We start from the raw sequence: 25,616 nt of genomic DNA, 5'->3' as shown, positions 1-25,616 counted from the left end.
TACCTCTAACCAGATTTCTTCTTACTTGCTCTGCAATATTATAGTGAATATAATAATTTGTATCTTTAACAGCTCAGAATGCTGAGGCTAATATTCTATTTGGTGGAACAGAAATGGGTCTATTTCACATTTTCTTCTATTTCTAGTTATCATCCTAAATTCCCTGACTTTGGCAAAAACACCAGCTATTCATTTTTCAGGGGAAGTTAACAGGTAAGCAAAATGTTATCTAGCACTTCTCTGTTAAAGAGAGTTCAGAATATTGGGACTAAAACGTATCTTTCATAAAAGAACAACACAAGCTGGTAAACACATGAAAAAGATAATGAAAATAATCTTATTTTCTTACAATAAATGGAGTGAAGACTAAGTAAACGAGAGTGGGGCTTTGAAAAACGTAATAAATACCATAGTTCATTCTACAGTGCTATTTCACATTTTCTCTGAGGGAGATGCCTATCAGATGAAAACTAGATGTGGTTATAGAGCAGGGGCACTGGTGGTACACATGGAGTGGGGTGAAAATCTCAGCCCTGTGAATAATGATCCCATTTGCACAGACATACTTCACGAGACCTTGTGGGAGCAAAGTTATTTGTAAACTCCCAATCAGTGCAAGTGAAGAGAACCAGTGACAGCAGAGATGTGCAGATTAGTTTCTAATCACAAATGAAAGGAAGCCAGTTTCTGGATGGGTGTTTGCCAAAAAGCAGAGGTTTCTAAAGGACATTTTAAAGGCTGTGGTGCAATTCAATAATTCACAAAAGACAACAGCAAATTTAAATAATAAAACCAGTTTAAAGCATTTATGTTTTCAGTTCTGGCTTCAGACATCTCATAAGCAGAAAGCTCCATGCAGCAAGAAAGGTACAAGGAAGTGCTGTCAGTTTTCTAACGCTCAGCAGCTAAGCAGGTATTCACTTGATGGTGTGTAAAAATACAGTCACAACATGCAGTCAATCCTTTAGGCTTGAGCTGCCATCTTTGTTCCATTTAAAGAGCAGCCACGCTTCCTAGAATAAAGAAGTAATGACTAAGGCCTTGTGCATTTATAGTGATATTTAAGAATATCATCTCTCACTTCATAGCAGGTATAAACACAAATCAATCCTATAAATGAAAAGCTAATATTAGCCCATGTGTATACAATCATCAGAACTCCGACATGGGTTAATGTCAGAGTTTTATTTTTGCCGAAAACAAAAATTAATTCACTTTATGACTTTCTTTTCTCTATGCTTTTTTTACAATACTTATATTTTTCTTTTCTTCAAGAAATATACCCAGAGATTTAGGAAAAGGAAGTTAGTTATGTACACACTTACACACATGAAGAACATACAGAGTGTGAGTTCTGTGAAACAAGATAATGAGATGAGCAAGGAGATTTAACTGCTCCTGTTGCTGAAAGGTTCAGTCCTTTTCCTCTAATCTTCTCATCCTAAGAACAATTCTAAGCTCCTTCTTCTTGTGCTGGTTCTAGCACTTGTCAGACCCTCCAATCAGGTGGTTAAGCTCAAAAGGTGGCAAAACAAAGAAGAATGCAGCAGAAAAAAAAACTAGAGCATTTTTTTCCTGCTGCCTGAAAAGTGGGAAGAGAAGGGCTGTGCTATTCAGCATCAGTGCAGTTGTCCCATGACACCTCACCACCCCACCGCCACACTGGGTCAGGGGCTGCAAGGTGAAACAACACTGCACAGATGTAACATGTGTGACCTTTGAAGTCAAGGGGAATACTCAAGAGCGTGATGCAGGATAGACTCCCAATGTTAACAACACCTTTAGAATATTAAAAACGGTTTTTAAAAGTTTTTTCCCAAGTTTTGCTTTAATGGACTAAACTAAGATCTTGAAAAGGAGTAAATATGTATATAGCTTCCTTGGTATATTTTTGTAATATAATATTTAGGTAAAATAGTAAAAAGACCCACAGAAACATCTAGAAAGTATCTAAAAAGTAGCATAACATCAAGCATGGCAACCGTTCCCAAGTGTGACAATGCACCACATCAGCTAAATGGTAATCTTATTGAAAACAATATTTTGCAGTTACAGTGGGTTCAGCTGGTGTGTCTGTGATGCCTAGGACAAGACAGAAAAGATTCCGCACACCAATTCGATGTTCACTGCAGATTAAACTGAATTACTTTGTCCACTACAATGACTATGTATAAAGGGATTTAGAAGTTCAGAGTAATCAGATATGGAGCAGACCTGTGCTTATAATACCTTTTCCAGAATTTCTGGGTGAATCCATGTAATAACCTTTACTCTGGTGGTGCATCCTTTCCTCCTCTGACTAGTTCAGCAGAGACACCTCTAACTGGTCAGATCCCTGCTGGCAGTGACTGACACCAACTCATTAAAAAAAATATTCACATCTAATTTTCTGGTTCATTTGCAGATCTGGCATTTCTCATGTGATATGCACACATATCACTTCATCTATCACTACCTCCTCAATCTTTGGTTTCCCAGACACCAAACTGCCTCATTGCCTTAGGGTGGCTAAAGGAATTCAAAAGGAATTAAAAAACAGGTGGACGAAACCCATTTTACCTTCCTCACTGAAGCACCTCAGTAGCTCTTATTTGTGGCCTGAATACTCTCTGCTATTAATAATAGAGTAGGCCCTTAAAAATCCTTTCATCCCATTTCACTGCTTTCTCTGATGCCCCTTATTTTCTAATATAGCCAAAAGTAACATTTTTAATGTATTCTCATTTTACACTACCTTTATTTGCCCTGGAATAACCTGCCTGATAGAGATGAGATGAAGTGAAAAGAAACTCTACCCCCCCTGTGACTTGTGCCACTTGCTGTTTTTTTAGCAGTTAAAATTTCCTGATGATTCAGGGCAATTAGGGTCTTCACACACTCCCAAAAGTTCTTCGCTACTGAGAATCAATTCTGAAAAGTGATGAAGGTTCATGCAGTGCATCTTTGTCTCAAAGCTACTCCCAAACAAATCCAAAGTATTTCCATAAAGGAAGTGTTAAATGAACACACTTTTTTTCCTCAGAAACTCCACAGCTAATGAGCACAAAACAAGGCAGAGACTAAGGCTTGTGAGGAGCAAGTCTGCAAGCTGTATGTGCAACACTGAGCATGCTCCTATTTATATTCTTAGGCAGAATCACAACCTGGAATTTCTTTTTACTTTGAAGACTGCAGGCATTAGAAAGTTATACCCACTCAAGGCTTTTCATAAAAACCTCTGTTTCCATCCTAGGACTAAATTTTGTTTCAGTGCTAACAGACTGCCAGTTGAGCACCTCAGAAAATTTTCTGGCCCTTCTGGCATGTGTAAGTACATACACGTTCATGCACAGTGCTCTAACACCTCCATTTCAAGCTAAACAGAAGGAGGAGGATGACTTGGCATCAGAAATAAGGGAGTTGTGATGGGAGAACCCTGGAAAGCATAAAGAATCAAGCAGACATTTTCAGAAGCTAGGGCTTAGCCAAATTATTATCATACGGGATAGAAGGGACACAACTTTAACATTCAGGGAGTCCCTAAGTCAGTGGCACAAAGCAGCTGTCTTTCTTTTGAGGATGTTCACAGTCAACATTGCTACAGAGGTGACACACTATCAGTCAATAAGCAAAAACAGGCCACTGCAGTTATGGCTGGCTTCTAGTCTCCATTATACAACTTCTTCTGTAAGCTGTTCACATAATTAGAGGAGTATTTTCCAATATATACAAAATTCCATATGGTGTTTTATGAATAGTACCATGGGAACTCCTTCAGAGAATTATGACAATGTTTTTATTTAATTGTTAAAGTTCACTGTGAGACCATGAACAATTCTATTTTAGAAAGAGATACATATGCTCTCTGTTTCCAGTCTGATTCCCACAGTTTTCTCTCAGCTTCCAAATCCCTGAAGAGATCTGACTGACACCAGCCGGTAAGGGCAGAGATTAATAACTGGAGGGCCAGCCAATGGATGATGCATGATGCCTTCATCAGGTTTTGCTGTTGAATGAAAAGAGAACACTGAAAACACAGTTTCCATGCCCCCTTTCAACCACCAATGGTAGCAGAAGTAAAACTTCTGAAAGCAAACAACTCACAGCAGGGGCACATGGGCAAAACTTGAGGTCATGAGGTTTCTAAGAGGGAATGCAGAAGCTTGCCTATGGAATTAAGTGTTCTGCCAGCTTCACAATCTAATTAGCAACTGAAAAAGCAAGTCATTTAATGGAATCACAGAATCACTGGATGGTTTTGATTGGAAGGGACCTTAAAGACCACCCAGTTCCAATCCCCCTGCCATGAGCAGAGACACCTTCCACTAGACCAAGTTGCTCCACAGCCCATCCAAAGTGGCCTTGAACACCTCCAGGGATATGTCAACTACACCTTCTCTGGGCAGCCTGTGCCAATGCCTCATCACACAGTGAGGAATTTCCTCCTAATATCTGACCTAAACTTGCCTACTTGTCAGTTTAAAGCCATTCCTCCTCATCCTATCACTCCATGCCCTTGTAAAAAGTCCCTCCCTAGCTCTTTTGTAGTCCATTTATGTACTGGAAGAGCTTTAAGGTCTCCTTGGCACCTTCTCTTCCCCAGGCTGAGAAACTCCAACTCCCTCAGCCTGTCTCCATAGGAGAGGTGCTCAAGCCCTCTGAGCATCTTTGCAGCTCTCCATTATAAATATCCTCATTCTTCTCTGACAGAAAGTCTAAATGACATAATGGGACACTTGGTCTTCAGATCCACACTGTCATTTTGGAGAATGGTATGGAAATGCCCTGTCCGACAGAGCAGGTACTCCCTACCCTAGGACAGCCTACCTCAGCCAGGAAAAGGAGGATGTACAAAACACTTCCTGGGTTCATAAAAATAAGAAAGGGAAAACATCCATTAAGTGCAAAAGCCTAGACTTCTTCAAGAGCAAAACTCTTCTTCTCAAGTACTCTTTGAGATCCTTTCTGCTCATGAGCTTTAAATATCAAAGCAAAGAAAGAAACAAAAAATACTCTAAGTATCCTCAGCACCTATAATCCAACATATTGCATAAAATAACATTGATCTGCTATTTTTGCCATTTCTTTCAGGGGATGTTTTTCAGTACAAGTAAACCCACAGCTGGTAGATTTTGAGGGAAACTTGGCTGAAACCTTTGTCCCATTGCTAGTTTTCCCACTGTAATCACCCTTTACATGAAAGAAGCCATAAATTGGCATGATCCAGCCCATACACACAATAAGACTTCACACTATACTATTTTTTGTTTAAGGGCATTATCGAGTTCGATATGAAATCGCTAATTGTTACCATTCCCATTTTTTTTAGGTTGTTAATCTGAGATATGGACAAATACAACACAGTATTTGCTTCATATTATAAATTGACTCATGTGACAGTGACAAAGCTCCCAGGCTAATGGTCTGCTCAGGGGACCACTTTGCTGCTGACAAAAAGCCCCATGAAAGCCAATTCTACTGTGGTGAACTCTATAAAGATCTGTCAGCCTGGCTCACAACTACTGACATGAATTACCTTTATTCAGATGCAACACAATAACCATATTAAGAAGCTAGACAAATTTCTAGACTCTTGATGGACTTCTTTTTTATATACTCACCATGTTTGCTGGTCAGCAGTACAGCTACTTTAACAGTATTTCTGCCTTATTTATTTACTATGCAACATCCAACTTAATAGCTTGTTTCCCTATCTTTGGGCCAGAGGCCAAGGCAGATGTTTGCCTGACACCAAATCCTATTAGAGGCTGCAGTAATACAATTGTGTGTTAAAGATAAATATTTTATAGCCTGCACTTGCCACCAAGCATCATCATTCCCTAGGCATTTAGAGGCAACTATCTATTGGCAAAGAAAAAATAGTTATCTAGCTGGCAACTGAAGGCAGTAGCATTTTGGGAGTTAATAAGCACCAGGACTGCTTTCTAAGAACTGATTAAATGCCATTCAGTGCTGTGTGGCTGTATGAATTCAAATGTAACTGTTTCATTTGATAACTACAAAAAGTTGCTTTGGAGATGGCAGTGTTTGGTGTCAGAAACATGAAGGAATAGCAGTGCAGTAGGACAATTAGACCTTAATGAATCAATGCTAATCTCAGTTCAGCAATCAAGGAATACTAAAAACTTGTACCAGTGAGAATATTCCACATTAGAAATGAGATGCAAAGAAAAGAGCAGGTTTTTTTTAAGTATCCTGTCTGGTCCCTTCAACTGGTAGTCTACTCCACCACTACATAAGAAATGGCCTCAAAATCTTTTGTTCAGTTATGGTGAGAAGATATATGTAGCTGCTCAGCCTAAAATAAATTGCCACAGCTACTCATCTACCAGCCCAGGAAGACATTACATACATACTAATCAGAACAATAAAAGGTTTTTTACCTTCTCCTAATAAATGCTGACTATCTCTACACAAAGATGCATTAATTAAAAAATAGCAAGGAAACCAGAAAAGAAGGTAAATCAAATAATTAGGATTGTTTACTGTATCAAACAAATACATATATTTATTGTCACTCAGAAACATATTGTTCCTAGCTGTCCACTGATCTATTTTCTGCCTAGTTGTGTTCCCCTGGCTAACAAAAACGTTTTGCTGGGAGGGAGGGAGGGCACAGGGAGCAAGGCAGCAAAGAGGGAGACTCCATGGTTTGTATTTGACCTTGAAATCCTCTGTCAGCCACATCAGTACAAAAGGGCCATGAGGAGTGCCCAGCATTTCTCTCACTGTACACTGAATTACATTGCTTGGGAGAGTGAAGGGACACCACATTATTTCACCTTACTCTTTGCTGCTGCACTAGAGCAACCTTAGAAAGCCACATACTATTTTTCCTAGATCTGCTTGTCCAGGATAAGACTGGCACCTACAAGCTCATTGCAATAACATCTCTCTTTCACAAAAATGCTCCTTGTCACTGCCCCGACTACGTTAGCAATAATTTTAATAGGAAGTCAAGCAGTATAACATGAAAGGCAAAGAGGATTCTGAAGCTCTGTGAGCACATTTAATTTACTTCCCAGTTGCAGAGCTTGCAGTCTTGTTTATTTTTCAAAGAAATGATGCTACTCGATTGAATTTCACTGCAGGAGAGGCTGGATTCTAAGCCTAGAGAACTGTCACTGCCCTTGTAATTGTGATAACAATGGCAAGGCAGACGTGGAGGTGAGAGGGGATAAAACAGGTTTCAGATGTCTTCGAGCATCAGATTTGACATTATGAGCCAAAAAAAAAAAAGGAAAAACAAAGGTAAGGGGAAAGAAAATGCCCTGGAAACAAAGGAAATGTGGAAGGAAATGTGGAAATGCTGGGTCTGGTATTCTCTTGCTCCTCCTCTTCCTTCCCTAGATGAAGCTTTAAAGGACTGATTCCTTCTTATAGTACATCATCACCTGCTGAGATTTCATTTTTTCTGCTTCATTTTTATTTTGCACAGCTTTTATACTTCTAGCTCAAGTAATCCACACCTGGCAGCCTGAGATGTGAAAATCTTGACATCATCATGGAAACTCAGTCATTATTTTTGAGTGCTCTTTCACAGTTTCCTCTTCTGTAGGGCACCTAGCAGGATGCTGATACTGCTAATGCTAGTTGATGTTGTGCCAGATTTTGATTTTCTTTTCTTTTTCCTAAGGCTGGGAGGTCTGTTTTAATTAAGGACCCATGCATACAACCCTGTGTTCCTCTCACATCCCAGTGGAACTCTAATCTTCACATGCAGGTATAAGGATGCTAAATTAGGAAAAGGGCAACAAGCAGGCAGTCCTTTAAACAGATCCTTAAATCACTCCTGAATCTGGAAAGTGAGAGAGGACATAACCACAATATTGAATTGAATGTTATTCTCCCACCTCTTTTTTTTCTGTAAGAACATTTTAAAAAAGCAATTTGCCAGCGCAGATACACCCCCATCTCCATGAAGGTACTGACTAGAGACACCTGCCCCTGCCAGAAGTGACTCTACAGGCTGGGCCATTTTACAAGGTGATGGTGAAGCACAGAAGGTTTGGTGCTCAGGGGCAGTTAGGTCACTTATTGAAATCAAGAGCTGCTGATTTTGCCAAATTTCACAGTACATCACATGAGCACATTTTCCCTTGAGCTGTCTATACTCTGGTTTTTAGGCCTGGTTTGAGATGTATATCCAGATACTCAAATGGCTCTCACCACAATCATATCAGTCTTTCTCACACTATTTCAAGCACATTTGACTCCAGTCCCAGCTGGAAATACTAAAAAGGCAGATTTTTTCTGTCCTATTTTGAACTTCTGTTCTACAGAAAAAGGGACCAAGTGGGAATAGTTGGGGAGTAAATAAAGAAGAGAACAAGCCTGATCATTTCAGAAACCTTTGCCACATTTGGTCTGAATTTGGGTTGCCCTTTGAGAGAGAGCTTTATCTTTATTTCCCTGATTCATTCCTTTCTCTTACTGCTTCCTTATTAAGAAGAAATCTTTCCAGGGCAGAATGCCTTATAATCTGAAGCTCTCAGATGGCTGAAAGCATAAAGTGAAATGGGATTTCAAAAGCACTTGGGCATTGGTCGATGTATATGACCATTTAACTCCCTTGACTTCACCAACTTTCAGGAAATCCTGCTAATGTATTTCTGCTGTCCATAGGGCCAAACAGGGAACACTGTTTCCTCACAACATAAGCAATGCTAAAAAAGCACAAAAGGGTCTTGAAACACAGTTCTTAAGGAATCAAACACTGACCATCTGAAAACACCCTCTGCTTCAGAGCACTTGAAATGTGATCACAGGTTGGAAGTTAGCTGGGAAAAAAAATTCAGTGAATAATTTTAAACAAAGAGTAGCTGTTGGACTGAAGCCCTCTTATTTTTCCTTCTACAATGCAGCTTCCAAGCACAATAAGACTTTAATCCATACTTGTAACATAACTGTGACATGGCTGTGTAGATCTAGAAAGACACACTGTGAACAATTATTTTCTTCCCTTTTTTGCAGTTGGAATATTTTTAAACCTGAATTTCACTCCAGTAGATGAAACTCTCATATCCCCTATTTGCCCAGGGGATTGAAAAGAATTTTTTTTTTGTTCCTTCCCACTCTCATAAATTGTTACAAACTAATACAGGAAACAACAATTATTCAGCCTTCAGGGTTCAACTTCTGGAGCTGCACTAGCAAGAGAGAAGTTACTTCACGTTCAGTACATTACATTTTCTGCTGTCATAGCTCAGGGCAAGGCTAAATCTGGCCTTGAATTTCATTTTAAATGATGTTTTAAGTTGGTGTATTACAGGAGGAAAAAAACCCAAACCATTCTTGCATACACACCCAGAGAACTACAAATGTAATCTCTTTTGGTCAAACAAATGCCATGAAACCTTGGCAGTGTGATAATTTTGGGTGCATAAAAAATAAATTTCATTTTACACCAAGTCTTTAGTTAATATATCCAGTCTGATAACTTAGGATGTACTGGCTGGAATGACTGATATGTGAGGTTCAGTTAGGCAAGTGCCTGGTGCTTGGACATGCTCTCAAGCAGGATGCCTGACCTGCAGCCACAGCCACACAAGAGCCTGACTCCCCTCCAGGTTCTATGTCAGCCTTGCCCCCCTGCAAGGATGCCCCCAGTTCTCTGGGGCATCTCAGACAGCTGCACTGAACTCTTGGTGGTCTTCTGTCAGAGCCAGACAAAAAGCAGTACTTATGGCTCTGTTCCTGCCCCTTGCAGACTTGCTGCACATATGTGGTCAAATCTTGCTCCTTCTCAGAGCCTCTGGCAAGCTGTCTAGAAATCAGTTTAAGATAATCTATGGAACTTTTTCTGAGACTGTTGTAGCACTCAGCAAAAGAAAGCAGTCACACATCTAATATACAGACCAACTGTTATCATTTAAAAAGTCAACATACGCCAGGAGTGACTGCACAGACCATGTCCCTCTCATCTGCTCGGCCCCCATGCAAAATGAAGATTGGTCCAGTGACTCCTGAGGTGCTGATGTTGTTGGCTTCTGGTTTTTTTGTGGTCTTGCATGCAAGTATGTACACGTGAATACAGCCTTTGGAAAAGCGAGGCTTTAAAGTGTCTGTTGTTCTGGTACAGAAAGAGTTTTCTTTTTGTTTGCCAAAGCGGACGAGTAACTCCCACAGCCTTATTGCTGTGCTTTAGGAGGGGAGCATTCATGGAAAGAAAAGCATGCACAAAGCTGCTCTAGCAGCTCGGTAATACGACACAGGAATAAAACAAGCTGTGCTTACATTAGCCCGCAGTCTGGGCTGCGTGGAAAGAGCTATATACAAAAGTGTAAAAACGAAAACCATATGCACCATTTTACACATTTCTCCAGAACCCCTCAGACAGCACTTACATGCCATGTTATTAAGGCAGAATTATGCTTTTCTGAAAAAAAAGTGAACAGAAAAACACAGGGACTGAAATAACAGAAAGAAAGAAATAACAGAAAAGAAAAGAAAAGAAAAGAAAAGAAAAGAAAAGAAAAGAAAAGAAAAGAAAAGAAAAGAAAAGAAAAGAAAGAAAGAAAGAAAGAAAGAAAGAAAGAAAGAAAGAAAGAGAAAAAGAAAGAAAGAAAGAAAGAAAGAAAGAAAGAAAGAAAGAAAGAAAGAAAGAAAGAAAGAAAGAAAGAAAGAAAGAAAGAAAGAGGCATAGACTTCAGCGATAAATAAACCTTTTCTTGACCCTAAAACTAAAGTAATTCTCCCAATCAATAAACCTTTTGTCCAAGCTCTGTCAGATCAAGGGAACTTGCCTGCCTGAACACAGCACACAGACATGCAAATTCAATGCTACTAGTCCATGTAAGTACAAATGTAGGCAAAGCTTTTCAAAATGACAAATCTACCTTCGTTTTTCTACCACTTTAAAGCATGATTAAAACCAGACAAAATCTGGAACATTAAAGACACTCAGACATCTAACTTCTACTGAGATGAATACTTACTGGCATCCAAGCAGTCTTTAGAAGCATGGCCTAATTTCTTTTATACAACAATACAAATGAAAGTACCTGTCCATTTTTCTATTTTCCCCACTCAAGTTATCACTTGTAATTGTAAGAGCTATTGAAAGACATGTGTACATATAGAAATAAAAAAAAAAAAAAGTTCAAATCTAACATTAAATAAATTATTTCATCTGTGCTTTAAAACTAAGCTAGCTTTACACATTTTAATTTTCTACTCCTAGCTTTTATTCACTGATCATCAGTGAAGAGATACACTTTACACAGCAAAAGAAGCCATGGAAGTTTTCACAGCCAAGCATTTGACCTTTACAGGCTTCTTATTATTTAATTATCTTTGAGACATGTCCTAATTTCCTCTTTATTAGAGATACCTTATGTCTTCAATAGTAAAATCCTGAAATAATAATTTTGCCTGCCATTTTGGCTTGGGAAGAGGGGTTATTATGCAAGAAATGCTTGCAGAGAGAAAAAAGGTCATTACAAGTAACATCCAGATTTGAAACAATTGGTCTGATTTCCTGTTCCTTGGAAGTGCTGTAGATCTAAGCAGCAGCAGGCAGAAAGCTGCATTTAACATTTAGGGAGCAGGGTATCATGGGATCATGTACAAACATTACTGACTGAAGCTGAAAGGGATTTAAGAACCAGGAGGAGTGTTTGATCTGTTCGGAGTTTTCTGAAAAGGCAGACACAGAGATAAACTCCAACACTGGAACATGCTCACCCTCTTGGCTCACTTCACTGGGATATGAGGCTGTTCATCAGCTTTGAGAAAAAATATGAAAAGATTAAGGGTGCACTCATAAAGCTGCTGTTGACTTTCAGCTGCTAAAGTTTTAAGGGCTGTGTCACTATCTATCCAAAATCATCATCACTGTTTTACTGAGAATAGCAAACAAACTCTGGATATAAGGAGTGCAAGTTAATGTGACAAATTTCACCTCTGAACAGCCCTCTTTCCATTTCCAAATCCAGGCTCAGCCCATGGTTGCTTTTTATTAAACCCTATAAAGAGAACAGATTACATTTGCACATGGACTGGATGAAAGTGAAATCTCACCATGCACAGCATGACACCTGCTTGGAGTGGGGAATTCTTGCAGCTCACAAATCTCGGGCAGAGGGAGTTCACCCCACACTTCTGTCTCGCCTTGTGATACCCAGCCTATCTGACTGGGCTGGATTTGGCCAGGATGGAGAGGGCAATCTCCTGTCTTCTTGCCAACCTTCTGCATAGACTAGTTCAATTCTACCAGAGGACCTCACACTCTGCGGCCAGCTGGATGTTTAAAGGAAGATACTTTGCAATGCTGCAGCATAACCTGAACCTGCTCTGAGGATCAGCATTTTCAGTCAAGCAGACCTGTCAACAAAATGTCACTCATGAGATCAAATACACAAGGAAAGAAAAACCTAACATAGCCTGGCAGGGACTCATACATGCATTTTTTGCTTTCTACACGAATTGAGTGACTGTATCTTTTCTAAATACTACCTGAGACCTCTGAGCTTGGCCACACTCAGAGAAGCTAGGTAAGAGCAGAAACCAGGAAACAAAGTATCAAAAAAAGGGTTGGCAGCAACAAGAGAGTAATCAAAAAAAGCATCGCCCATCTGACAGAGCATGACGTGTGCTTGTAGGGGAGCATATAGAGCCAAAGTCGAAAAAACTATTTGCAGAGTCTGCAAAGCTCTGCTATTATTTTGTAGCACAGAGATCAATAGCATCAAAAATGAGGTGATTTTCCCCCTTGGCATGGTTCTCATACTGCTGTATTTCTTTTTCTGTGCAGAGCAAAAAAAGAGCTGTGAGTGTGGGCAGGAATAGGTTACTAACTAATTATCTGCAGAGGGTTACCACATTGTAGAAGTGCTCCATGTCCCTCTCTGAAACAGAAGGGCTAAGATGACCATACTCATGCAATAGGGGAGAACTGAGCTCTTCCACAGAGCGGCTGGAGTCTCATTAGCAGTTTAAGAGTTCTGATTCAGCAAAGTACTTGCTGAACTTTCAGCCTCTTTAGCCTAAGGAGAAGTTCAGAAAAGGGTAGCTGAGACATTAAAACCACTTTTCCTCCTTCCGAGTCCTGAAGATCTAATGGAGGACTTTTAAGTCGAGTAACTGTGACATTAAGAGTTAAAAGCAAAGTGCAAACCAGAACAGATCACATCCCATGTTACTCTGTACAGTATCCTAACTCCTCTATATTTACATGAAGCCAATTTAGATTTTTCCAGACATTAGAAAAGCAAGTGTAAATAACACAAATGGCTTTGAGACTCTAAGTGGATCACACTTCTGTATCCCTCTCTGAAGTGGAAATTGCTAGAGTTTAAATTAGCTTACACATAAGCAGCTAAAGCAAATCTGAGCTACTCAGATGCTTCCTCTTCCCTATGCTAAGAACAAGCTAAACACAAAGGCACTTTCACACAATGCTAAGGAAGCCATTCTTGTCACCGCTCACACAACGAGGGTTCCCAGTCCCATGCTTGTCTCTGTGCCCTGCAATTTATCCTTTGAGCTCAGTCCTATTGTTCCTCTGCTGCTACCATTCCTGAGTGTGCAGTGCTGCCCTAGGGACTGCATGGGATAGGTTACATTCTGGGCTATTGCAGGAAGGGCACGTGCCTTTTGGTGTATATTACCCGGTGCTGGATGTGCTGTCAGCCCCCTGTACTCACACTGGAGCTCATCTTGCACTTCAATGGAGGAAACTACTTACAGCAGGGTTTTTTTACAGATGATCCTTTTCTTAAGTGTTGTCTCATGTAGAAGATAGGAATGAGATAAAACCTTGCACCCTATCCTGGGCGCTCTACATGTGTTTCCTGTAGCTTGCTGGGTGACAAGCTGGTAAACAGCGATGCCGTCCTCTCACAGACAATTGATTTTGCTTTTCCTTTTGATTTCTCAATGGCCCTGCACAGTTGAGACCACCTGAACTCAGCAGTAACAGCTGCTGGAAGATACTTTGACTCCACAGATGCTCTTTTCAGGTTCTCAGATGTTTTTTGCTTCTACTGAGCAGACTTTTGGCCAAAATCTGTCTCAGATGTGCTGATTCTAGCTGATTTCTCAGTCTACTATTTTGCTTCGCTGGACAAGATTGCTCTAAATAAATTACCACTATTAGGCAGATCATGGCAGATTGTGAATCCACAAGGTGTTTCTCAAAGAAGTGTTTCTATCAGGAATTTCAGAAAGTGCCACCAATGTAATTTAGAAAAAAAGTTAATTTATTATTGAGACACCTTGACTGTCCATTCCTTTATAATGTAATGAATTGTAATTTGGAAGAATGGGATATAAAAATGCTGTTAAAAGCTGAAAATTTCTAGAATAATATTTTTCCCTCCATTTGAATTTTCTGTGTCATTCAGAAGTATAAGGTCTGATAGGCATTACAAGGCTGTATTCTCCCCAGGTTTACATTCAGTGCATGTAACAGGCACACATTTTGACAACACCTAGCCCTTCAGTGATGATGATTCCACACCCATTTAGAAAACAGGCCAAGTTGCCATCTCCTGCCCTCAAAATCTATGCTAATGTTCCTGAGTGGATTTAGTTATAGCTTTATCACATTCCAAAGCTGTATAATGGACAGCCTCACAATTTATGAAATTAACTGTGTGTTATCAAACTGGGAATACAGATGCCTTTTTCCATTTTTCTCCAGTTTTCACTAGAATAATGGAAGCCAAATCATTCCAGGCAAGCACTGCACAGTAATTGCAGTTGATACTGTCATACAGAGCCTGCAATGATTTGCTGGCTCTGAACAGCTCGGTCTGTTGAAACATAGCAGATATGACTTGGAAAATCAGCAGTCTTTCCATCCAACATGTTTACTACTGAAGTAAAAGCTATTGCCATTTATTTTGGTGAGTCCTCACTTGCAGGGGATGTTTGCCTGAAGCAATGACTGCACAGTTTGGCTTTATGAACTTATCATTATGATCACTATTATCAATTTTGTGCTTTCTGCTACTATCAGTGATTATTAATTAATGCTTCATTCATTTTCCCAGCAGTTCTATCACTCTCACAGCATCTCCGGAGAAATGTCGCTCTCCTCAGTTTTACACAGTGAGCAGCTGAAGCATAAGCCTAGGCTGGGGCAGAATTAACACATCAATCAGAATTCAGGAGTTCTAGGCTGCTGGTCTGCTTCTCAGATCATTGGATCCTACTTCTTCCTGCATCACAGCTATACTTTTCAAACTTGCTCTTACTGTAAGCCCTATGTTAGTGGAATAATAAAGGGAGATATTTTAGGTGATCTTGTCACAGGAATCAAATGAAATGGCAGCTTGCCTCTGACAGTCAACACAACTCCTTTGAAGGCTCCTCACCCTGCACAGACAGATCTAAGGCTCCCATCATGTGTGACTTGATTTATTTGTTTGGTGTTGCAACTTTACACACTAGTTCATAAGCACTGTCAGGTTGCTTTATCCTCTTTACTTGGGCAGTGAAAAACAATAGTAACACTACAGTACCACAGTATTTATGTACTTACAATCTAGCAATCATGTCTCGCCAGACTTCATGAATACACTAGAAAGGTTCTGAAGCATTAGAGTTACAAAAAACACCTGACTGTTTCTCTTTTTCTTTTTATAACAAGCTGTTGAAAGCTAGATGGAGGAGAAAGGTACCACCTTGTTAAGGCTGTTACAGTGATTTTTATGGTACTTATACAAATGCTGCACTTTTCTGGACAAATTCTAGCCAAGAAGCCACATTTTCCTATCTAAAAATTTTACTAAATCAGTTTCAAAATTCATAGCTTGTACTTAAACAAGGTTTTTACACTACAGCTTTGTGTTGATATACAGCTGCCAGTGGATAAAGTGATTCCCACCTGTGTACCAAAAGAAAACTTCCTTGTTTCTGAATCACAGAAACCCTGAATGATTCAAGGTCAGCAGGGGATATACTGAATATATCATGGGCTCCATATCATGGAATGCTCTGTTTATCATGCAGTCATGGATGTACAGCAGAGCAAAACCAAAAACAGTAAGACAATCCGACATGCTTCTCACCCTCACCATTCCCTTGATGCTCAAAGGCAAATTAAGAATGCTTCTTTTCTTTTGTTTTTTTCCTCCTTGTTTTTCCCTATATTAGTGCAATGAGGCCAAGAGAAAAGTCTGGCCAGAACACTTAAACATCACTTTGAAAACAAGAACAATAGTGACAGTGCTTTAAACGTTTTCTGCTCTAAGAGCCTTACTGATTTCTTTCCTGTGATGGGAAATTTTGAACCAAAGACATTCTTCAACAAGGAGAAAAAGCTGCCTTCAGAAGAGTATCTTAAGCTTCTGTGTTTTTTTTAAGTAAAAAATCAAATTACTGAAGTAAACTAAATGGAAGTAAATCTGCATTCTATAAAGTAAGACTTCAATTTCAACACACTTCTAGAAGTAACTACCGCTAGTGTTGCTCAGCTGCAAACAAGACAGAACATCACATTTCCAGGTTTTAAATTTAAAACATAGTATTACACCAGTTTCCATTTCTGCATTAGATAAACTTTAGTGCTAAAATGGAATATTGGGATGTTAATGACTTTGCTTTAGTAAGACCTAAACTTTTTAATTAACCTGCCAAGACAAATTACAGCCCATAGCTCTTAGGTAACTATTGCAGACAGCTGAGACTCAACACCAATGCCTCTGTTGGGAGAGGGATTAATGGCAGCTTTTGAATGAGTCTGCTTTTTTTGCAAAGAAAAAAAGTCCATTAAACACTGCGGTCAGAAGAAAGCTGAGTGCTAGTTTTATAGACTAATCTTTAAATTACAACCAAATGAATTTCAGTATATGAACAGTTTAAGCAGGTTAAACAAATTTAAAATTAAATATTACTGGATCGGAAACAGATTTAGATATTTACAGGGTGGAAGAAGAATACCCAGTGTGCTGTCAGGCACCCACTGGCAGCATCTTTTCCTCCTTGGACAGCAACAAATCCATGCCTGTGAGCTGAACTGACAGGGCATTTTACTGCCAGAGAAGTCAGAAGACTTATTTAGTTAATTTGTTCTTCTTAAGCAATCTCAGCTTCTTTCTGTTAGCAAGGAGAAATAGGGATTTCTGTTACTGTGGTTGCTACTACCAAGGCTCACAGTGCCCTTTATTGGAGTTTTAACCCCAGTACTCTGCCTGAACTCCAGCTTGAGTGATTTTGATGGTGTTCAATGGCAGAACTGTCACACAGAACTGTGGAATGGTGCTACTGTCTGTTCTTCGATCACTCCTACACCTCTGCTCCAGAAACAGAAAAAAGCCTATCAAACAAACAAAAAATCAAACAAAACCAACAAAAGCCAACTAAATAAAAGGAAAACAAAAGTAAGAAAATAAAGCAAAGATTTTCCAGCTTGTAATCCATGTTTGGCACTGTGCAGAATCGTGTTATGGTTATAGTTACTTAAAAGACCTACAAAATACTTACTCGACATTTAGGGTCTACAGTACTCAGCATATTGCTAGATACAATCCCCTCCAAGCATTTTCTCCCAAACCACACAAAGCCATCATGCAATTCGAGTATGTGCGTTAATACCTGGCCCCAAGGCGTACTTAGGAGTTTAGGAATAATAGAGGAAATCCTTACCAATAGCAGTAGTGAGAAAAGAAACCACTTCCGATTCCTTGCCATCATTGTAGAAGGCTAAATGCCATATTCCTGAATCTAAATACTGGATAAATCCTGTCTCGTGGCTGGCCAAGGGCACAAAAGCTCTGTGCTGCCGCTGAGGTCCTTCCAAGCTTCTCGCCTCCTGGGTCAGCAGACGTCTTCCATCAAGGAGCTCCACAAAGTCAAACTGAAACATAAGAGGGAGTGATGTTTGTGTGTTTATCAGGTATCCTCGAGCTTAGCCTCTCATTCTGGGTCTGAAGAAGCATCATAAACAGGATTTGCTCTGGTAACTCAAGTACTTTCCTAGACTACCTGCAAGTAAGCATTTTGGAAATAGCTAGTATATGAATGTATTTTCCTGTAATTATATAAATCTTGAAATCATCTTTGTTTAGAAGGTGACTTGCAGCATATTGGCCTTACTGAGATGTTCTCATTCTGTAGAAATATAGGCAGGAAATCATGAGATCATGCCTCAAGTGAACTGTAAATATGACACTAAGCAGCTTATTTGTTATCTTTTTAATGTCTTGGCTAATATGGAAAATAAGACAGAAAAATATATCTAACTCAACTGGGTTATTTGCTGGAGTTTCTAGGGGTCACTAAAGGAAAAGTAAAAAATATTTTAAAGTGACCTCTGGTAGAGGTTTTGCAGAAGTATTTTGCTTAGCCAACAAAGATTTTCTCTTAAAACACTTTTTCTCTGGGAAAAGTGGTTAAAAGATCATAAAAAATGAAGATGGAAAAGAGATAAATAATATATATAAGTATCATTTGAGGAGTGGCTCTAGGTATTTCCTTCAAAAGGATGCATTTAATTTTTGCAATTATAACTTTGAACAACTGCTTTGCTTTAATACTAGTATTGCATCTCCCTTTAGTTCCCTATTTAAATAACCTTCCACTGATTTTCCACAATAATTGTATTTTGTCTGGTATTATATTAATGGGATGAGGCAGATAGAAGCCTAGTAGACATCACAAATGTTAAATGAACCTTATCTGATCTGACTTGTATCATGTGTTTAGATGACCAGGACACCTGCAAGCAGAAGCCAACAGTTGAGGCACTGTTTAGCTTTTCCATTCCCTGACTTCACTTGGTTTTGCCTCTCTCATCCAGCTGATCAGGTAAGTTTGTGAATTTTTTTGGCAGGAAGAAGAAAAACAGGCAGAAAGAAACAACACTGCTTATTTCTGAACACGTAAATGTTGCTGCACTGAATGGCTGCTGAGTGTTAGTTGACTGTGGCATCAATATTTAGGCTGCTTATCCCTTTTTACTTTACTGTAGCAAAATTTGGGTGCTTGTTATTAAGTTGTCTGGTATGGTTTTCAAAGTCAACCAAGATAAGGACTTGATGACATGTTCTTTCCTATGTAGGAAACATTAAAAAAAGTTAAGCTACTAAGTTAAAAAAAGAAGTGTTTATTTCTAAGAACATTTTGAGCAATAAGCTATATATGACATAGCTCGCATGCAAAATGACAGAACTCATCCCTAGATTATTTTAATTATGTATTTTTAATTATTTATTTAGAGGAAATGGTTTTGATCCTTGCTTTAATTTTTATTTTCTTTTGGTTGTATTTCAGTATACAGATCACAAATTTGGTGCTGAAATATCTTTTTTAAAATGTAAAAGCTGCCACACTGCAAAGGTCATTCCTTTTGGGTGTCTATCCAAGTTAGCTTTGCTAGAGACAGAATTTCAGTTTTGGAAAAATATAACATATATATAAATTATAAACATATACAATCTAAAATAAAAAAAAATACAAGGCAAGTATAAATTCTAAACACATATAATTAAAAATGTACATTTCTGTTTCAACTGTGCCTTGGGGGGCATGAGGCACAGCACTGCCAGCTGGGCAAGGGAAGGGATGGTCCCACTCTGCTCTGCACTGAGGCAGCCTCACCTCGAGGCCTGGGGGCAGTCTTTGGTGCCACATTATAAGAATAACATTGAGCGCTTGGACAGTGTCCAAAGGATGGCGAGAAGGATGGTGAAGCTCTGGAGGGGAAGCTGCATGAGGAGTGGCTGAAGTCATTGGTCTGTTCAGCCTGGAGAACAGGGGACTGAGGGGAAACCTCATCGGAGTCTGAAACTGCCTCATTGAGGGGAGGTGTAGGGGCAGACACTGATCTCTTACTTGTCCGTGGTGACCAGTGACAGGACTTGAGGAAACAGCCTGAAGCTGAGTCAGGAGAGGTTTAGGCTGGATATCAGAAAAAGGTTTTTCACTCATAGTGTGGCTGAACACTGGAAAAGGCTCCCCAGGGAAGCTGTCACAGAAGTGTTTGGACAATGCTTTCAGGCACATGGTGTGACTCTGGAGGTGTCCTGTGCAAGGCCAGGAGTTGGATTTGATGATCCTCATAGGTCACTTCCTACTCAGTATATTCTATGATCCTATGAAAACAGAAGGATTTAAGAGGATACTGGCAAGTGGTTGGTTTGAAAGACACTTTGGGACTCAGGTCTCTGTAGCCACTCCGAGCATAAACTACGGCCTAGGCTGATGCCCCATCAGGTCTCAGTGTGACCATGCCTGACACAGATGAGGAGGACAGTGACAAAGGACATCATTGTGGTGTCTGGGTGCTGGGAATGTCTCAACAGAGCTTGGGTTTGAGTAAGGAATAAGTGAACTGGAAAAGGTAAAGCCAGTAAGAGAAAACCCGCATTCATTTTGGAGCATGATGGAACAGTTTGACTCGACTTTTGAAATAGAGCTCAAGAAACCATAGGTAAAGTTCACTTCACTGAGTGCTGCCATCTCCATGGCAGCTTGAATTAGTTTTCTAGAATCACTGGATTGCAAGCAAAGAGACACTTATAGGATGCAACCTGCCTCATTGTAAAGCAGACATCTAAGAAATATCCTGTGGATTGTGCTTACAAGCATCCACTTCCTGCTATATATTAGATGTAGTTGCTTAGAGCTTAGTAAGATGAAAACAATTTCAAGGCACTCAGGTACAGTGAGCTGCTGTTGTTCTACTTCAGTCTGGGTTATGCTTACTTGGGGCTTTCTGCCAAAAACAAAAGGGTTTTTTTTAATAAACATTTGCAAGATGCTGCTGCAGATGTTGATGACTTTGGCCAAGCTACTAGTTACTAGTGGTAAATATTAACTGAGCCACAAATGGATTGGGCTTTTTTGCATTTTAATACATTCAAGGATTTTTAATAGGCAGTTAGTTACTGCCAGCAAGGAAATAATTGATAAAATACCACGTTAATCAATTCAAATTGTACAAATGGAAAAAGGCCCTCTGCAAGCAGTGATGCCCTATCCCTAAAATTTATGATTTATTAAAATTTGGCCTAGGTTAAAATGAGTTTAAAAAAGGATTTGATCTGGGAAGATTAAATCTAATAGACCATAACAAAATTTTGTAACTTATTATGATTTGTTGAGAAGAATGACAAGAAATGCCTTTTGTTAATAGTAAACTATTATGGGCTTCTGCATGATCTATTTCTAAGACTATAGAAATTTGGAATTTACATTTTCTTCCTACTTATTAGTGACCATAGTTGTTGGCAACCTAAAATAGAAAGCAATCACCACAGCCAGAGAATGGTTTGCATGGCCAGGTTTTCATAGCAAGGTGGGGGCTGCAGGGGTTGCTGCTTTGAGAAGCTGCTGGCAGCTCTCCCTGTGTCTGACAGAGCCAATGCCAGCCAGCTCCAAGACAGACCGGCCACTGGCCAAGCTGAGCCCCTCAGTGATGTTAGCAACTGCCACCTCCTTGATAACATATTTAAGAAGGCAAAGAAATAACTGCACAGAAGTAACTGCAGCTAAAGAACAGGGGAGTGAGAATATGTGAGTGGACCAATTATACAGACACCAAGGTCAGTGCAGAAGGAGAAGCAGGAGATGCTATAGGTGCTGGAGCTGAGATTCCCCAGCAGCCTGTGGCACAGACCATGGTGAGGCAACTGTGCCCCTGCAGCCTGTGGAGCTCCAAGGGGGAGCAGAGATCCCCCTGCAAGCAACCTGGTGAGAAGACTCATGCAGGAGCAAGTGGACGCCTGAAGGAAGGCTGTGAGCACATCCCAAGCCGGTGCTGGAGCAGGCTCCTGGCAGGACCTCTGGCCTCACGGACAATGAAGCCCACACTTGAGCACATCTGCCTGCAGGACTTGGGATCTCATGGGAAACCAAAGACTGCACTCTGTGGAAAAAGTGCGGTTTATGTGTTAAATTTTAAGGTTTTTACTTAAACAATTGAACTTATCCATGTAATAACTTCTGTTCCATGACAAAATTTAAGATTATAATAAACAAATAAAATGAATATAGATTTTTGATCTAAAGTTAGTATTATGTAATCATGACTTGAGTTTCTCTTTAACTAACACAGGATTTTTAAGTTATAAATGTCTGAATCTCCCTGTGAAAAGAGACTGATTAGAAAAGGGCAGTAACAGCGTTACTGTGGCACTGAAATTATGATGTGCTGATCCTACTGAAATATTTTAATTTTGCAGAAAAGTACACAGAGAAGCATATATTTATGACACCTCTTTGACAGAAATAAGTGGGAGGCGTGTTAATATGTACAAAATAGCCTATTATCCACAGAGATCATAATAAACATATTTGTTTGTTCAAAAATGAAAAAAGGTAGGATATTTCTATAAATCTCTAGTATTTTCAGCTAATAGTAGAGGGCAAGGGCAAGATACACTACCATAAACCTGCTAATTCTTTGATAACCTGCTGATGCTAGTGGGAGTAAGATACTTTGCACTGCCAGTGTAATATGCCCTAATGTATTAATCAATCTGGGTAAGAGCAGCTTAGAAGCTGAAACAGAAAGGAGAGGAAAAAAAAAGTATAAATTCCTTACTTAAGGGGATGGTTCTTCAGAGCTTTTCTCACAAAGTGATTTTTTGGTAAGTTTTTTTTGTCAAGGTGTGTTAAAAAAGCATCTGCTTTCGTTTTATTCCTACAGAATAATAACTGGATTCTGCCTAAGTTGGTGGCTTTCTGTAAAACATTGGTTTTCTTTTTTTATACACTAATTACTGGGCCCTGACAACCCTTGGTCTAAGCAGACAGTCAGCATACATCATGTGAAGCATTGGCTCAAGGCATTCTGACATGGAAGACAGAAGTGAATCTTGCTCCCATAGCAGTGACCAACTGGGGTCTTGCTACCCTTACCATGAGACAGAAAAGTCAGTAGCTGAAAGAGAGACAGACCTGATGTATATGAATCTGCTTAAGAGAAGATTCCTTTGGATGCAGTTTGAGCGTGGCTGCCTTTGTGCAAAGCACTGGATGGAGAAGGTGGTATCTTCTGCTGTTTGGAGCAACCAGCTGGTACCCTCAGTGACCACCAGCCTCACTTTCTCCTCTGGCAGCCTGCTGCCTCAGGCAACTGCCTGCTCTTCCCCTGCCTACAGCCTACCAGATTAATTTCTGGAATTTTTTTCAATTATCTCTTGATTCTTGTTCTCTGGATAAATGATCTTGGGCATCTTGCAAGCATGCAACAAACTCTTGAAAGAAATAGATGAATTAATACATCATAAAAACATCAATTTGAGACAACATAATTTAGTAAGTGAAACATAATTAAGGAAATAAGGTCCCATTACCTGTGTGTGTGATGGTGGGAGTCCTTTTCTGCCATAGATGCCAACAAGAGCAGCCTTTCCTAAAGACACATTGAATTTCAGATGCACTGGGTGGTCGATGAACACCTGAGATCTCCAAAAGATACCAGGAGGGATCTTCTGTGTGGCTCGTCTGCCTACATCAATTTCTCCGGAGTCTATAAAACTGTCGTCTGGAAAGAAACTACTGGGCTTTCCTGCCAAAACACAGGAACAAAATTCTTGAATTAGTCCTTAGATCCTGAAAGTAATCTAATCATACTGGTATCTCTGACACTGATCTTGAGAAACAGTCTATTAGTGTCCTGAAGTCTTCAGAGTACTTTGTCTAGCCAATCCATATGATTATGGGAAGAAAACCGGCAGGATTATTTCTGGCCTCAGTAACTGTTTTGTTTGAAAACATGAGCATGGGAAGAGCAACCTGGAGAAAAATGGCCTTTTGTTTAAACTGTAACATCAGAGCGTGTGTAATTACATTCCAAAGACAAGAATAAATGATCTGACATTATATCCTACATTACTATAAGTTTAGGAATGGAGAAGTCATCATTAAATTAGTAAAGAGAAGTGTAGTGAGAATGAAATAGATATGCTGCAGAGAGTGGAATGGCGGGGTGGAGAACAGCAGCATGAACGATGCCTAAGAGGGGAAGGGAAAATGTTCCTCTATTAAATTAATTTTTGACAGTGGTAACACTATTTGAAATAGTAAAAAAAAGTTAATGAAAAAAAGGACTGAGATACAAAAAGGAGACCATACCCTGAACTTGAGTAGTATCTATTAAGAACCATGAGAGTTTTTAATTGTGTTTCAATATAATCTGTAAAATATGCTATTATTATCCATTTTTTTTCAGAAGACAAATGGAGGCATCCGTTTCTAAAACTACCGGGCTGGAGAGCCTGGGTATTCAAATGGGATCAGGACACGCCATAATATCCAAAGGAGTTGGCAGGGAACTTGGCACCCATAAAAACACACCTGAGGAATTCCAGGTTGGAAATTTATGCAGTCATAGCTCTCAAAGCAGATGGCTGCTTCAAAAAATCTGGACCCAACGGAAGACCAGGCAAGGAAGGGCAGAATGAAAAATCAAGTGCCAGAATGTTCCCTTTTCAGCCTGTGCTATAACCAGGGGCTACAGCTTTGGGTGCAGGGCACAGGGATGATGAAGAAGGCAACTGCTTAGCAAACAGTCCTTTATTAAGGACACTTCTAGTGGAAAAGCAGCAGTAGCATCACCTGAAAGATTCTGGCTTTAGCGAGGAGAGCAACATGTTACCAATAAGGACTAATTATTAATTTAGGAAATGCAAATAAATTTGTTTCTTATCTCCATGCCATTACAGCAAACACTACTCTGCATTTCATAGAGCAAACAGCTCTAACAAAATGAGAAGGAAACTTCTGGCTACATATATTATTTTGCAGGAAAATCACATTATGATTTTTTTTTCTTCCAGTACCTACATTTGAGGATGGGGGAAAAATATCCTTTCCCATCTATAATGAATTTACGTCAAATAGTCTCAGAATTTACTTGCCATGTTGAAAATGTGACTGGTAGAACATTGCGTTTTATTATTTCAAATGACATTTCCTTTAAGATTACATAATGTTAAATACAGCAGCATTGCCTTAAATTTCTCCACATACCATCCGAACACAAACTCTCCAGAAACCGATATAAATTGTTAGCTGTTTCTGAAAATCAATACAGAAATTAGATGCATATTAACTATTAAGGATGTAGAATTTTTCCTTGCAGAACTTTTGGCTCCATTAACACCAAACCGTGATTTAAAGTCAGCAACTCCTTAAGGATACTGCTGGAGCAGGACTTGATGGCATCATCAAGTCATTCTTCATCCTTGAGCTATCTTGAGGCAGAAGTTTTATCCATACCAGAACAAAAGGTATATATGCAAAGGCTGCATGTTCACACAAAAAAAGCTACTCTTAATTTTATAAGGTCTCCATTTATCTTTGTTCATCACTCTCAAATAAATATAGGGAGGAAATCCTTTTTCAGTCCATATTAAAGGAGATAACAGGAAACAGCTTAGGTAAATGGGCATTCGTTCTGAATCCTTCTGTGCTAATAGAGTATAATTGTACAAGGAAAATCAACCAGCTACATTCTGAAGGGAATTACTTTATCAACTGGATTGATAGTATTTATTTGGCATACTAAAATTTTCTTTTCACACTCTCAGGATTATGGGAAACAGTTCAAATGTCTTCATGCAAAGTTTCTTATTGCACTATTGTAAGATGAAAAGATTGAGGATTCTATTAAAGAAGAGCTAAAGACATCACATATTTTGGTTCAAATGAAGGATATATTT

The 25,616-nt window shown here is 39.4% G+C and overlaps 1 protein-coding gene across 1 annotated transcript in view; it reads right to left on the bottom strand.

Annotated features, from left to right (window-relative positions):
• TENM4 (teneurin transmembrane protein 4) overlaps positions 1-25,616 on the bottom strand; it is a gene marked incomplete at both ends in the record, with an annotated part of 337,845 nt that overhangs the window by 145,985 nt on the left and 166,244 nt on the right. Inside the window, 2 exons of the mRNA XM_084201037.1 lie at positions 17,593-17,803; positions 23,247-23,461. Coding sequence (XP_084057163.1) covers positions 17,593-17,803; positions 23,247-23,461 — 426 coding nt within the window. The remainder of the gene's footprint in view (positions 1-17,592; positions 17,804-23,246; positions 23,462-25,616) is intronic.

This window comes from Fringilla coelebs, assembly GCF_963513975.1.
Source record: "Fringilla coelebs genome assembly, chromosome: 2".
NCBI lineage: Eukaryota > Metazoa > Chordata > Aves > Passeriformes > Fringillidae > Fringilla > Fringilla coelebs.
The sequence above is the reverse complement of the archived record's forward strand: the minus strand, read 5'-3'. Positions and strand labels throughout refer to the sequence as shown.